This window comes from Mauremys mutica, chromosome 3, assembly GCF_020497125.1.
Source record: "Mauremys mutica isolate MM-2020 ecotype Southern chromosome 3, ASM2049712v1, whole genome shotgun sequence".
Lineage (NCBI taxonomy): Eukaryota > Metazoa > Chordata > Testudines > Geoemydidae > Mauremys > Mauremys mutica.
The window spans coordinates 46,522,605-46,537,780 of NC_059074.1; the positions used below are offsets into that span (position 1 = coordinate 46,522,605).

General features: G+C 40.9%; 1 protein-coding gene across 5 annotated transcripts in view; it reads left to right on the forward strand.

Moving 5' to 3' along the window:
- Positions 1-1,843, forward strand: part of FBXO9 (F-box protein 9) — a 46,060-nt gene extending 44,217 nt beyond the window's left edge. For all 5 annotated transcript variants that reach the window (XM_045008790.1, XM_045008787.1, XM_045008789.1 and 2 more), the window contains one exon: positions 430-1,843. In XM_045008790.1, the coding sequence (XP_044864725.1) occupies positions 430-538 (109 nt within the window). In that variant the 3' untranslated portion in view covers positions 539-1,843. The remainder of the gene's footprint in view (positions 1-429) is intronic.
- Positions 1,844-15,176: the final 13,333 nt, after the last annotated feature.

Consider the following 15,176-nt stretch of genomic DNA (forward strand, 5'->3'; position numbering starts at 1 on the left):
CTTTACTGTAGTATAGAGCCATGATTCTCACTGAAGCATGCATATATGGTATTTTTACATGAAACATTCCTAGCTGCGGCTGCTTTACTAGGGCAATATCCTCCTCCTTGTATTCCAAATTTTGAATCCTATATCAGGAATAGAAAGTATAATGCAGTGTGGAATGTCATTGCTTATCTTGATAATCATTTTATTAATAATACAAGCACATACTGGATAGACAGGAGATAGCCAAAATACAAGTCACGCTTTCAACGTGACATGGCATTATATGTACGAGGTTAGCTTGTGTGTCTGTGGCTTTGTGCACACTTTGCATTATGAAAATACTGGATTACTTCTTATCACTCCCCTGAATACAGGATTGAAGGATTTAAATGGCAGTTTATATTTGATGAAGGTAACTCACTTTTGTACCATTCTTTGTAGATCTACTGGTGAGACTGCCGTCTCTGCTTTTGACATTGACAAGATGTACACCCCTTTGTTCTTTGCACGAGTGAAGAGTTTTACTGCATTTTCAGAAAAGCCTCTGTAAGAAACACATCTCTCCTTTTGCAACTCTTGCATGATTAAAAGATTAGAGCAAATGAGCACTTAAGTTATAAATCTGTAAATATTTGAAACTTATTTTAAAGTTCTGGGAATCTTTTTGGAAGAATATATACTGGTAATATGTTCTATTTGATTTAGGGTGGCTGGGTTTTTATTGTTTTGAAATCAAGCTTATGAATTGTTTAACATTTATGTTGTGAAAAGACTTTGATAACATGAAAAGTTTTTACATGTCACTTTTCATACAGATTTATGAACCATTCTCTAAAATGCGAGTCTTCATCTGCCTATGCACCTTAATGATATTTCAGTCCAGGAAGAATTATAATAGAAAAACACTTACTGTACATGTGACTTAGTGTGTGTGCGCTTTGGTGAAGGCTCAAAATGTGAAATAAGTTGTCCTACATCTGTTTAAAACTGTGTGACTTGAGAAAATAAATGTTTCTTTTAAAGTAAATGTATTTTGTTTGCCTTTAAGAAATGACAAATTAAGTGCAAAGAAACCTGAAAAAGTGTGAAGTTCAACCATAAAATTCAGCCAAACCATGGTGATACTGCACCATAAATGTAGTCTGATCTTGATAGCAGCCCAGTAGAGCCTACCATCTCAGGGTGGCAGACCACTGTCAGGATCTGTAAGCCAGCCACAAGGGGCAAATGGCTGGCTTTCTCCTCTGTGGTCTAGGGAAGGGCTCCTGGAGTGCATGGTTCTGCTGGGGTGGTGTCATAGTGCAGATGTCACTAGTGTGCTGAATTTGAGTATGCACTGTTCAGATTTAATTGTGCAAATGAGAACAGGGCTCACTCAAACATGTTTGTTTGTATTTTGTTGTTAATCCTTCATCTAGCCCTGCTACAGAAACTGTAAGTTCATTGGGCATTTGTCATTCTTATTAAGTTAACTTCTGGGGCTGCTACAGATTTTCAGGTACCATGTGTACCTAAAGTGTTCCTTGGATTTTCATGCAGATACTGTATGTGGCTTCTCCTGCATATATAATTTGGGGATTTGGTGCAGATACCATATGCTGCTTATGATAAATACATACTTTGGGTTCTCAAACAACTAAAGCTTCTAAATGTTTTTGTTCTACTAGATTTATAAGTAATTCCTTAGAAATTTACCTTCTGAACAACTCATTTCACAATACTGATTAGGAATTAAAGGGGATGCAAGTACAAAATGCTGTTGAAAGAACTTTACTTGTTCTGTAATTTGTAAAGTGTACCCTTGCATGGAGCTACACAGTTAAAATATATCAATAAATTAGCATTTTGCAAACAATTAATTGCTATTTCTTAATGTACCCATAAGTCACTAACTTTTTTTCACATAGTAAAACATTCTGCATTCAGTAAGGAGCCTATACAATACACTATTTTCAGTAAGGAGTACATTGTGTTACAGCATGATTGAGAGAAGTAAAAATATCAGTTGCTTTAAAATCTCAGTTTTTGGTCTTCAGGATAATGAAGTTCTGTCAAGTACATAAACTAGGAGAGCCTGTTACGAAGTTATCCATTGTAAGGGTTATGATTAAAGCTCTGATTTTGAGATTATCTTTAACTAGTCCACAAATATCATCTGTACATAAAGAAATATCAGTTTGACTTGTATGAAAGAGGTTAAAGATGATACCAACTTTTTATTTAGGTGACATCAATAGTTCTTGATTTGGTAGTTTAGTGATACTTCAAGCTTGTTGCACATATGCACTGTGTAATAATGTATGTAACCTAACCCTATTTGAGTCTTTAGCCTGTACAATAAAAGCAATCTGAGGCTTACAATCCAAGGCTTTAAAAACACTATATCTGACATTTACCTGCTGCTTCTGATCTTTTGTTTGTTAGATTTCTTGTACACATACACTTCTGAGGCTTAAGTCTGGGGGTAATTTCAAGGCTGGCACATGTCCTGTTGCACAGTAACCACGGCATGGTATAGTTTCAGAATCTAATCACTAGTGCAGCTTTACAGCGGAGGTTCTCATTTTTTCCATACTAAAGAAACACCAGGACTCTTCTCTCCACCTAGCTGGGAAGTCGCTAGTACTGTCTCCACATCCCATTTAGTAATATGGGAAGGTCAAGGTGGTTTGCCAGCAACAAAGGCTACTAACACTTGTTCACATGCTAGTATTATATAAGTATTATATAGTATTGTAGTATATAAGTATATATGTGACAAGCAAAGATATTGATTGTTTGATCCTATATTTTTACTCAGCCCATCAATAATGTTATTGTCTGTCTACCAATTTTTAACAACCCATGGTGTGGCCTCCAGCTATTAAGGAAATATGCTCTTACTTCTAGTATTTCAAAACAGTTGTCCCTCAAGACTTCATGTGCTAAATCAGCAGTTAGGGACAATAGTAAATATAGTCAACATGCTGAAGGGGCATGTGGTTTTCAAGTTTACTTGTACATCAGTAGCACCCAGGCAGAGGCCATCCCCCCAGTGGGCTTTCCTGCTGAATTAAGACAAGATGTGACAAGGGGGTGTAACAAACAGAGGGAGGACAGTTATAACAATGATAATGAACATATTGTTGCATGTGCCTATAAATGTATCATTGTGGGTTGGATCAACGACACCCACATTCAGTATCTTAAAGGAAATTTCTGCTCCTCAGCATTTGGTCCACAAAAAGATTTTCTGATCACAAAAGGAACAAGAACCTTTATTTTTTTTTTAAATGGCCTGGAAGCTTCTACTAAATGCTTTACCACAGGGGCCAAATAAGATTGAATCTTACCTGGTTGACTTGATCTGAGTAACCCCCCCTCCCCCCCCCCCCCATGTCTGACAGATCTAATAGAAAATAAAAGAAAATTAGTGGTCCCACTCTGTTATACAGGCAGCGTACTTTGTATCTGTTAGAGCAGTGTTTCTCAAATTGGGGTCTACAAGGGTACTCCAGGAGGTCTGCGGGCCCTGCTGATCAACTCTTCCCCCCACTTCCCTCCTGCAACTCCTCCTGCACGGTGGGGGAACAGCTGTTCAGCGCGTGCAGGAGGTGCTGGGAGGGAGGGGAAGGAGCCAGGATGGGGCATGCTTGGGGGAGGGGGGCAGAAAGAGGTGGTGAAGAGGAGAGGCAGGGGTGTAGCGGGGACAGGAAGGGATGAGGGCAGGGCCCGGGGCTGAGCGAGGGGCTTGGAAGTCTGAAAAATTTTGAATCAAAATGGGGTTCCTCGGGTTGTTAATGTTTGAGAACCACTGCTTTAGAGCGTAGAGCTAGTGTGGTCTAATGGCTGGAGCACAGGAGTCAACTTTAGGGCCCCAATCCATAAATGTGTTTGGGTAAATCTAATCCCCAGATTTAGGCACCGAAATCCCATTTTTAGGCACCACTGCACTTCATTGTAGAGTCACTTGTGTCCATCTTCTGCCACTTCATGGATCACTAGTTCAGGCTTAGGCACCTATCTTTATGTCAGGAGTGGGAGTTAGGGCACATCCCTTTTGTGCACATTTCCCTGTGGCTGCCTTCGGTAGCTCCCCCTTGGCACGCTGGCTTTGTGGGTTGCATTCTTGGCTCCCTATCTCAGGCTTTGTGGATTGCAGTAGTGTTCCTGTGACTTTTTTCTAGGTACCTAACAGGCATTGCAATGCTCTGCATTACAACACCTAAGTCCTTTTATGGATTCAGGCCTACTTACTTCTAAATTCTCAGCTCTGCCACTTACTGTTGGGAAGCAATGTGATATGAATTAGGCCAATGCTGAGCTCTTCTGAAGATCCCATCCTTAACTTTTGTCTCAGTTTCTCCATTTGTAAAATATGCAATGTTACCCTGCTTCAGTGGATGGTGCAAGGGTTAGTTAGTTAACATGAGTAGTGCTCTGTGAAATGGTAAGCATTGAGTAGTGGTGTTAAGTGTTACTTCCTGTACATAAAATATTACACTAATTGCAAAAGCTAATTCAGCTATTATGTACAAATCAAATTTATTGCATTAAAAGACAAAAGCTTTCTGAAATTGGATGCACTATAGATCCTGTATCGTGTCAGTGAAAAAAAAATACAAAAACATTTTAAAGGGAGCATTATCAAGTGTACTTTGGCCCACTTAAAATGTTTAAAAGCAAGCAACAGAATAGCAATAGAAATGGATACATAATTAAAAAAAAATTTCAGTGGAATCAGTTTTGATTAAAATATATTCCCCTGCAATGGATGTAACTACAACATTTGCAACAGCTCACCAGTGCAAGAGAATGTGAAAATGGTGAAACTGACTAGACTATTTATTTTCATTGCCCAAGCAGAGAAAAATACAAAAAGAAAACTAAAAACTAGTGAGAAGTAAGTTTTTTGAAATTAGGCCTACTTTAATAAGATTATTAATGCATGTAATTAAATGTGAATTTTAACTTGATAATACTGTCCAGGCTCTATTTAATTCTGAATTGCAGCTTTGCTGCCTCAGGATAAGTCTGGCTGCTTTTCAAGGTAAAATAACCTCTTACACAATAGCTGACCTAAAAGAAATAGAACAGTTAATGCTATGCTGTAAACTTTTATCTTGTTGGGAATTTAGCCATGGGGCTGTTATGTAGCCCCTAATTGAGCCTTTAAAAATCAGTTCAAAATTGCTAGTCCGTCCTGAGGAATAGCAATTCTATTGCTTCAGCTGGGACAGAAGAGCTGGAAGCTACCATTAAATGGAGTCTTTGGACCTGAATAAATGTTGCTGGTTTTGTACAGTTTAGCCCAAGATAGTTTTAGATGTCTATGTTTGAAATTCCTTTAGAAACCCTTTACCCTAACCCATACACACAGGCAGAAAAGCACTAAATGTGTTCTTTAAAAGGGACACTGTCAAAAGGGTAACCAGCTATATTTCAAGGAAATAAAGGGACAAAGCTTAGTTTTAAGGAACACAGTATTATTTATAGCAGAAATCACAAAATGAAACTTAAGTGCATTTGAAAACATACTTTTCACCTATTCACATGCATCAAGTCTTAGAAGATATAGGTAATGGGACATTCTGTATTTGAAAAGAAGGGCAATTTTGTAGTTAAGTTGCTGGACCGGGAATCTGCAGGCAGCTTTGCCATTGACTTTGGGTGACCTTGGGCACGCCATTTAATCTTGCTGCCTCACTATTCCATTGTCAAATGTGGATACTACGACCTGTCTACCACACAGAGGTGTTCTGCTACTCAATTAATGCACGGGAAGTACTCAGATACAGGAGCGAGGGGGACCTAGATGGAAAATACGAAGAGCAGTCACCCTACTATCTAGTTAAATATAACCTAATAGAAATGTTTCCACCCATATATTGTTTTTAAACAACTAAACATCTCTCTAGATTGTTTACAGCCCAAACATTGTATGCTGAGGACGTGAAAGTGAGACTGTCTTCCTTGATATTTGATTGGCCAATCTGAGAGAAGTGCAGAAAGTGAACAGCCAACATCAATAGTGACTGATAAAAATAAATAAAATATAAACTTTCTAATGATGAGGTTATTGTCAAAGAAATTAGTTAGTTTACAATATACGACTTTTAAATTGGCATTGTCCTGTTTTAATCATCTGCTGCAATCCAGCAGTGGACAGTGCCCTCAGTGGGGCTTTCTGACCTGAGCCATTATTGCAAACTGAGCATATTGCTTTGCTGCCACTAGGTGGCGCCCCAAACTTTTAAATTCTGTTTTGTACAGTACTTGATAAAGTCTAAATATACATTTGTTCATACCCCCCTCCTTTGAAAATAATTGAATGTTCCACTAATAATGATAACACACAGCAAGTTATGACTTAGCATCTGATCTAACCCTAGGCAAGTGCCAAGTGTCCAGATGGATAGAAAGGTGCATTGTGAGGGTACTCATGGTGTTGCAACCCCTTCAGCACAGAACTACACGTTCCCCACTTATCATTCCTCCTTACTGGAGTGGAATAAATATAAAATGGTGCAACTCCCTGCAGCTGCCAAAATCCTCCCCCTTCTAACTATATTAATATAGTGAGAGCTCCCACTCCAGATACCTGGTTGTCAAGTTGTTCCCCTGAAAGTCTGCTAAGCCAGTTACAGAAATCACGAAGGTCTCCAAACTTTACTTTGCATACAGTGCAACAAATTTTGGGTCAGTCCAACACAGCCTTAATGCACAAGTCTCCCTTTGCATTAGTATAAAGTAAGAGAAACTGCCATTGAAGGCAGTGGGGTTATACCACTGTCAAACTGTGTGAGAGAAAGGCAAAACAGGTCCAATATGAATAGTTAGGCAGAGATGCTAGAGTTGCTGAGAAACCAGAATACAAAGGAGCAAATAAATCATTTATCAGCAAAAACAGCAAAAGTTTTTTTAAAAGTTAAAGCATGAAGTGGGGGGAGGAGGGGCTCTAGGCTGCCAAAAGCGTCTACACTGGACTTTTTCAGACATATAATTCCCACTTTTTCACCAGTGGTACCAGCAATGACAGACCTCAGGTTTTTAACCATCATGTCATCTAACCGTGCCCAGAGCAGTATTAACAAACTCCGTGGTAAAAACTGCACAAGCTCACCTGAGCCATGGCATCAATCCATCTTCTACAGTTACTAACAGTGGTGGAGTCGCACCTATTGGGAATTGTGGCTGAAAAATTCTACTGCACACAAGGACCCAGCATGGCTGGTACCAAACTGTATTAGGAACAATTTTAGCTGGAGATGTAGTTAAGCTAAGTTTAATTGCTGTTCTCTAACATGGGTAAAAGGCTTAATAGGCGTAAGGATTAGTATATAGTGTTGTTGAAGCTGTGTTGGTCCCAGGATATTATATTAATAGCAAGCGATCCCAGCCTAGACATTGGATGTCAAGTGACGTCCTTCTCCCAGAAGTCAACCTACATAATGCTTTCAAAAGATGAGTCGGAGCTTAAATTCATACTTTTGCTAGACACTAAAAATCATGGCCTGAATAGAGACACTGGATTTATGGCTTATTACAACAAGCTGTAACCCACTAACAACTCTCCTGCTTGGGTGCCGCCTCCCATCCTCTGCTCCCTTTCCCCCCTATGACTGGAGGGGTGTAAAAGGCCTCTTTCACCTTGAATGGTCCCTTAAAATATATTAACTACTTATACTAATCAGTCTGTTCCACCTTGTATTTAGCTGTGACACTCTGAATAGGTTTCCCATACCGAACAAGAGCTCTGTGTAGCTCAAACACTTGTGTCTCTCACCAACAGACGTTAGTCCAGTAAGAGAGATTACCTCACCCATCTTGTTTCTCTTAAGTATTAGTACACATTGCTGGGGCAATTAGCTATCAGGCTGATTCCATATGGGTCTCCCACATCCTAGGTGATTTTTCTGACTATTGGTGGCTATTCTGGGGTAGTTGGTCAGTCGGTCTCTCTCCCCCCGCCTCCCCATTCCCTCTCTTCCAGAAATTCTACTCAGGACCTGAGAAACCTTCCCCACAAAATAGTCATCAAAACCAATACGTTTCCTTGAAAAGCATCAGTTTCGATGAACTGGCATTATGAGATGAAAAAAAACATTTCATTGAAAAATTCCTGACCAGGTCTACTGGTAATAACAGTGGGAAGGTTGTTCTTTTAATTGTCTGTATGCTATGAATAAAAAGTTGCCCAAAAGTGAAGTTGTTCAATCTGAAGCTAGTTCCCTTCTGTAGTGTGGCCTTTTAAGATAGATTAAAAAAATCTTGAAGAACCTGAAAAACTACAGAAAATATGAAGACAAAAATGTTTGTCTGGGTATGTAACTATACAGGGAGGTTCTGAATCAGGTTTTACTTCTTCGTTTTCAAGGGGGTCTAATTAAGAGGTCTTTTATGGTAGCAAGATCATACACTGGACAGTAAATGTATATGATTACCACACTTCACTAGTGTAAAATTTCATCTTAAGGGCACTGTTTGTGCTAATCAGTTTGTGATCTTTGAGCTTTGGAAACCACCATTTCTGATTATTTTACACTGTGTCCTGCTCTGTTGCCCCATGAGGCCTTGAAGATCTCTTTGCATTTGACACATATACATGAATTAAGCCTCACAGCACCCAGAAGTGGAAAGAAAAGTCCTGTTTTACCGACAAGAAAACGGAGGCACATGCTGGGATTTTCAGAAGAGCCTAAGGAAGTTAGGTGCCAACCCCCCTTAGTTTCCAGGGGGATTTGTGCTCCTGTATCACTTGGGCACTTTGGAAAATTCTACCCACAGAAAGGCTAAGTGACTTTCTAAGGAGCCTGTTTCTCGACTAGGCTTCAAGTTCAAGGGTACTGGTATTTTGCAGTTATATGGTTGCAGAATGTTGTCACAAAACTGAGATATTGTCCTAGGATTCTGACAATATTTCCCTCTGAGTGTCCTCTAGAAATCTCCATTCACTGCTCAGTGCAAGAGAAGACTAGTTGGCACATAGCATAAGCACAATCATTAGGGGATGGGAGACTGTTTTGAGGAAAAACTACAAAAATGTATGATTTGTCTGAAGGATGACTGACTATTGAGACCAGTCAAGAATCCACCCTGACATGGTCCTCTCTTAAGTTGCCTTGCCTAGTGCAAGAGAAATGTCATCAAATTGCACTTGCCACCAGATTGGTTGTTATTTGTGGATATTTCTTTTTTATTTCCATGTTTTACATCAGCTAACTAGGAGTTTGCATCAGTTGTTATGGTAAAGTTAATCTCTGCACGACTGAGGTTGAGAAAATTAGGTCACTCAGTGCAACCATGCTGGGGATGTTATATTCAGTTCTGGTCACTGTATGCCCAGACAGATTACCACAAACAGGAAAGTATTCAGAGGACAACAGCAAAATGTCTAGGGGGCTGGAGGAAATGAGTTATAAGAAAAGTACTAAATATGTATTCACTTACAAGAAACACTGGAGTTAAGACCACTGCTGCTCAATACTGCCTTCTCCCCACCTCCTTCTGGAAGGTACAACTTCAACCCCCCAAATGTTAGGAAACCATACAGTTTCAGAACACTGGAAGAAGGCTAATGTTGTGCCAATATTTAAAAAGGGTAAACAGGCTGATCTGGGTAATTATAGACCTTGATCCCATGCAAGATAATGGAGCAGCTGATACAGGACTCAATTCATAAATAATTAAAAGATGGTAATGTAATTAATGCTAATCTGCATGGGTTTATGGAAAATGGATCAAACTAACTTGATATCTTTTTTGCTAAGAGTACAAGTTTGGTTGATAAAGGGCATTGTGTTGACATAATATACCGGTACTTAAACTTCTATTAGGCATTTGACTTGGAAGCACGTGACATTTTGATTAAAAAACTAGAAAGATATAAAATTAACATAGCACACATTAAATGGATTGAAAGCTAGCTAATAGGTCTCAAAATGTAACTGTAAATAGGGAATCATCATTGAACTCAGTGGGGTCCTGCAGAGACCAGTTCTCGGCCCTCCACTATTTAACAGTTTTACCAATGACCTGGAAGAAAACATAAAATCATCACTGATAAAGCGTACAGGTGACACAAAAATGGTGGGAGGGATAAATAAGGAAGCAGACAGGCCCCTGATACAGAGCGGCCTGGATTACTTGGTGCAAGCAAACAATATGCATTTTAATATGGGTAAATAACATACTTCTAGGAACAGCAATTGTTGGCCGTACTTACAGGCAGGGTGGAGATGCGGGGGGACTCTATCCCAAGAAGCAATGAGGCTGAAAAAGATTTGAGGATCATGGTGGGTAATCAGCTGAACATGAGTGCCTGGTGTAACAGTGATGGGGTGTGCCAGGCCTTCCTGCTTCCCTGATGGAGGCCCCATTGTTCTGTTACACTCCACCTCAGGAAACAGCAAGGTGAGAGCAAAAGAGCAGTAAAGTTGGGTCTTCTAGGCCTGCCTCACAAGACATCACTAAAGCAGCCATTTTAGGAACTAGAGTGGCCTGGTTCTCCAAGAGCCATAAGGGCTAGCAACAGCCAATCAGAGCCCTGCAGGCTCAAATAAAAGTAGCTGCAGGAACTTAACAGATCAGTTCCTGGCTGGGACTGAAGGAATGAAGAAGGGTGCTCCTCTGTAGTTTAGTGCTAGAGAAGAACCTGAGGCCCCTGAGCCAGGACTACAAATAAGAGCCTTGGTAGGAAGGAGCCTAGAGAAATCCCAATGATGGATGGGACTAAACAGTCTATGGCTGCTGTGTGCAAGGTCCCTGGGTTAGAATCTGGCATAGTGGGTGGGTCTGGGGTTCCCCCACAGGTAAAGTTATATAAACCCCAAAAGGGGACAAGGCTTATCTGAGAGCCTGAACAAAGTGCTGAATTTTAAGGGCCCAGAGCTAGGGCTGAAGACATTAGCAATGTAAAATAGACCATTTAGTTATTGCACTCTTTGGTACCCCCAATGGAGTTCATTCAGCCTTGGTAATGTTACTAGAGGGTCAAGCCACTGAAGACCTACCAAGGTCAGCCTTCAAGGGGCACCAGGGGTGAGAAAAGGACTATAATACTGCACCTCACTGCTTGGAGGAGCTCAAGAGGGTGAGTGCCCTGTTACAGCAATATTGTGGCCAAAAGCACTAATTTAATTCTTGGATTTGTAAACACGGGAATCTCAAGTAGGAATAGAGAGGTTATTTTACCTCTGTAGTTAGAACAGGTATGGCCGCTACTGAAATACTGTGTCCAGTTCTGGTGTCCAAAGTTCAAGAAGGATGTTGATAAATTGGAGAGGGTTCAGAGAAGAGCCAAGAGAATGATTAAAGGATTAGAAAACATGGTTCAGTGATAATCTTCTCTTTGAGTCTAAAGGGTGACTTGCTTACAATGTGTAAGTGCCTACCTGGGAACAATGAGTTAATAAAGGATTCTTCACTCTAGCAGAGAATGGTATAACAGGATCCAGTGACTGGAAGAGTGGGGGAGAACTCTAAGCCAAGGAACCCTGTGAGGCTAGAATCCCAGTAACTATCTTCCGTGGGTGGAGGAGCCTGGTTCCCTGGGAAGTAAAAACTCCCCAACTGAGATCATCAGAAGCAGCACTGAGTGAAATGGTCATTACACACCCATTGCCTCAGGACCTCTCTGACAGCAGCATCCCCAGCTGGCTGTTTGCTGAGGGGAAGGAGGTGGGTGGAGAGCTGGAGGACACTGTGTAGGGAAGAGGCAGGAGACAGGGGGAGATTGATTGGTTTGGGGAATCACTGAACTTGACTAGGTATGGGTAAGTCTTCAATGGCAGGTGTAGGTGAAAGAGCGTGAGTGTAGGGGCACATATTAGGTGAAACCTGGGATGAATAATCAGGGCCTGAATTAAGTGTGTATAAAAAAAGCAAGTCAATGGTGTTACACCAATTTACAGCAGCTAAGGTTCTGGCCCTATAATTCTGTTACACATCCCCAACTATGTACACTTCAGCACATCCTCCCACCTCATTTTCCCCAAAGTAGGTGCTGCTGATATCTCTACACGTCACCAAATTGCCTCTGTCACCTCAGCACCCCGTCCTGTGTCCTGTCTGGCAGGAGATGTCTCTGGAGGAATGGAAGCTCCAGGCCCCTCCTTTCAGGAGCTGATGTCAGCGGGGAGGAGAGGACAGGAAGAGAAGCAGAACTGACCTGCTTGTCCCAGGCTTGGGGAATATTTTGTGGGTCCAAATGATGACTCTCTCTTTCTGCAGAGTCCATTTGTTCAGCCAACATCCTCAAAGGTATTCAGCACTTGAATGCAGGAGTCAGGTCAGGTTGTGATGATCTGCAGAGAAGTGTGGGCCATGCATAGGCGATACACATTGGTTCCCTGCTGGTGTGGGGTTTGCAAGCCCCAGCAGAGCATGCTGGGAACAGCAAACTGCAGTATGATTTAAAAAAAAAACAAGCAAAAAACAACAACCCACCATTCACACACACAGCTCTAGGGGCTACATCTAAATTATAGAGAGAAGTAAATCAACAAAACAAAGTATAACTTGCTGAAGCCAATTATTTTTAGAAGCTTAATTAGCTGTCAGAAAGCTGCTCCTTGCTTGCCTGGCTGTGTGGGTTAGGACACAGGAAAGGCAACACAGCTTTGGAAAAGGCAGGAAAACCAGAGACTTGCACAATTGACGGGATCTAAGTTCTGCTTTTTGTTTTGATTTTAAAGCATTTTAATTAACAGTAGGTTTGTCACTACTTTAACAGAGGGGTCTTGAGTCATAAAAGAGCCTTCAGCTAAACTGAGCACACATACAAAACCCTAATCCAGGTAGTGTTAAAGTTGCTCCCACACAACAGTCTTCTTGAACCTTTCTAGTACATAGGACTTCAAACCCCTAAATGTTAGAAAACCAGGTGAGGCTGAGTTAAGGTCTCCCTCTCCCCCAAAAATGTTAGTGCTACAAATAAAAACACCAAATCAAGTCTGCCCAGTTAAGCGTTGTTTCACACACAACCCAACCGTAACCTGGCTCTCTCCCAGGCAGAATGCGAGCATTTTGTATCAGGCTTTTGGGAGTGGAGAATATTTCTGTTGCCATTTGCACATGGTCAGAGTGATGATTGTGCTGTGTGTGAAGCACCTTACCACAACTTTTCCTAGTGAGTAATCTGGCCTTTCCTGTCACACTAACATGCTTCCTGGAGCTTTGTGGGGAGATGGCCAGGATCTCAAGGCCAGAAAGGAACATTGTGATCATCTAGTCTCACCACCTGTATAACACAGGCCAGAGAACGCTCCTGAATTAATTCCTAAAGGAGATTTTAGAAAAGTGTCCAATCTTGATTTTAAAATGGTCTGTGATGAAGAATCCACCACAACTCTTGCTAAATTGTTCCAGTGGTTAATTACACTCACTGTTAAATTTTCACCTTATTTACAGTCTGAATTAATCTGAATACCCACTTCATCGGATGCATGTCAGACTGTGAATGGCTTGCCAATTACAGAACCAGTTTCTCCTCCCTTGGTTTTCACACCTCAACTGCTAGAACAGGGCCTCATCCTCCCTGATTGATCTAACCTCATTATCTCTAGCTTGCTTCTTGCTTGCTTATATATACCTGCCCCTGGAAATTTCCACTACTTGCATCCAAAGAAGTGGGTATTCACCCACGAAAGCTCATGCTGCAAAACGTCTGTTAGTCTATAAGGTGCCACAGGATTCTTTGCTGCTTCACACATAGCAGCTGTTTATTGAATGTGTCTGGGGACTACCTGAATAAGCATATGATTGCAGGGGCCAACAAAGCTGCCTCCATCTCCACACATACCAGGGGAGAAGTTGCAGAATTGGTGAGAGAAACACTTGATCATCTCTTAATGGTGTGCACAGACATTTACACTTACAATATTCGCTGTAGATTCGCAGGAGGTCAGCAGTTCACTGCACGGTGTTTCTGGCCTCAACCACAACTTCAGGGTTGACATGGTATTGTTCTTCATGTATATGGAATCTGAGGAACCTGCTCTTCATTGCAAATATATTGCAGAGTTCCAGGATGTAGTGGGATTGGCCCCTTGCCTAACAGTTTTAGTTAAAATAAAAGTTATGAGCAGTGAGTGGAAATTCCTGGTGGTATAGGTAACTTTATTTATGACTAGTTGTCTTCAAAGAAACAAGTACATTGAGCAAGCCTCAGCTACATCAGACATAAAAATATTGCTTATGATACAATTACTGCACCAAGTAATGCACATAATGGTGAGTTGGCTTATAATGTAACCGTTTCTGAGAAACAAAAATCAGGATCACCTAAAACAAACCCTTCAAACTCTTTAATACATCCATTTTTTTCCTCAGTTAGTAATAAATGAAGCAATGAAAACCCACATTCCTTTATATTCAGTGCAGAAAGTGCAATTTAGGACACTTACTGACTTGATCTATCTCTTGCCGTAACTGTCAGGTATTGATGTTATACATGGTTTTGGAAGAGTTGTCAATCTTCATATCACGCATAGTTCTACAAAGAGATGCCACAGGCAATGGCACCTGCACTGTCATGAGGCAAAGTGGCCTGCTTGTGTCTTTCTGACCAATGAACTATTAGAATGAGTAGATTTGATAATTCAGTGTTGTTTGATTGGCCTCGGTAAGATATCTTTCTGCAAGAAAGATTCATTGTACATGGGGTCTGCAGCAGTTCTTGAAATTCTGTAGAGTTAACCAGCTGCTTAAGTGCTTTGCTGACTCAGGGCTAGAGTGCTCAGCACCTTGCAAGATCAGCTTTTAACAACTGAGAATGTTCTTAGGTGATGCAATAAAAGACCATCTCTATTTTGCTTCAAATGATTATTATACTTCAATTACTTACAGACTTTCCAGTCCTTTCCACTTTAAAAAACTATGCAACTGTCCTTTGCCATCCCACATTCCAGTCACCATCCTCCCACCCAAGAAGAACTAGCTAGTATTCCTTTTGGAGCCAGTCACTTTTTCGCTTCTGAAACATGCCATGTGGATCACTTTAAACTTTCCTTCAAGTCACAAGTGAAATACATTTGATGGTCCTATCCCGATCCCCTGTGCACAATTACTTAAAAGAGAAACCACCATGTGAGCTGATGGTTAGCACAATTTGCAGGAGCAATGGAAATAGCCAGGCTTTCAAAAGCCATGATGAGTAAAATGCTTTGATCAAGCTACATGATAGAGCAGCAGTTCTCAAACTTCATTGC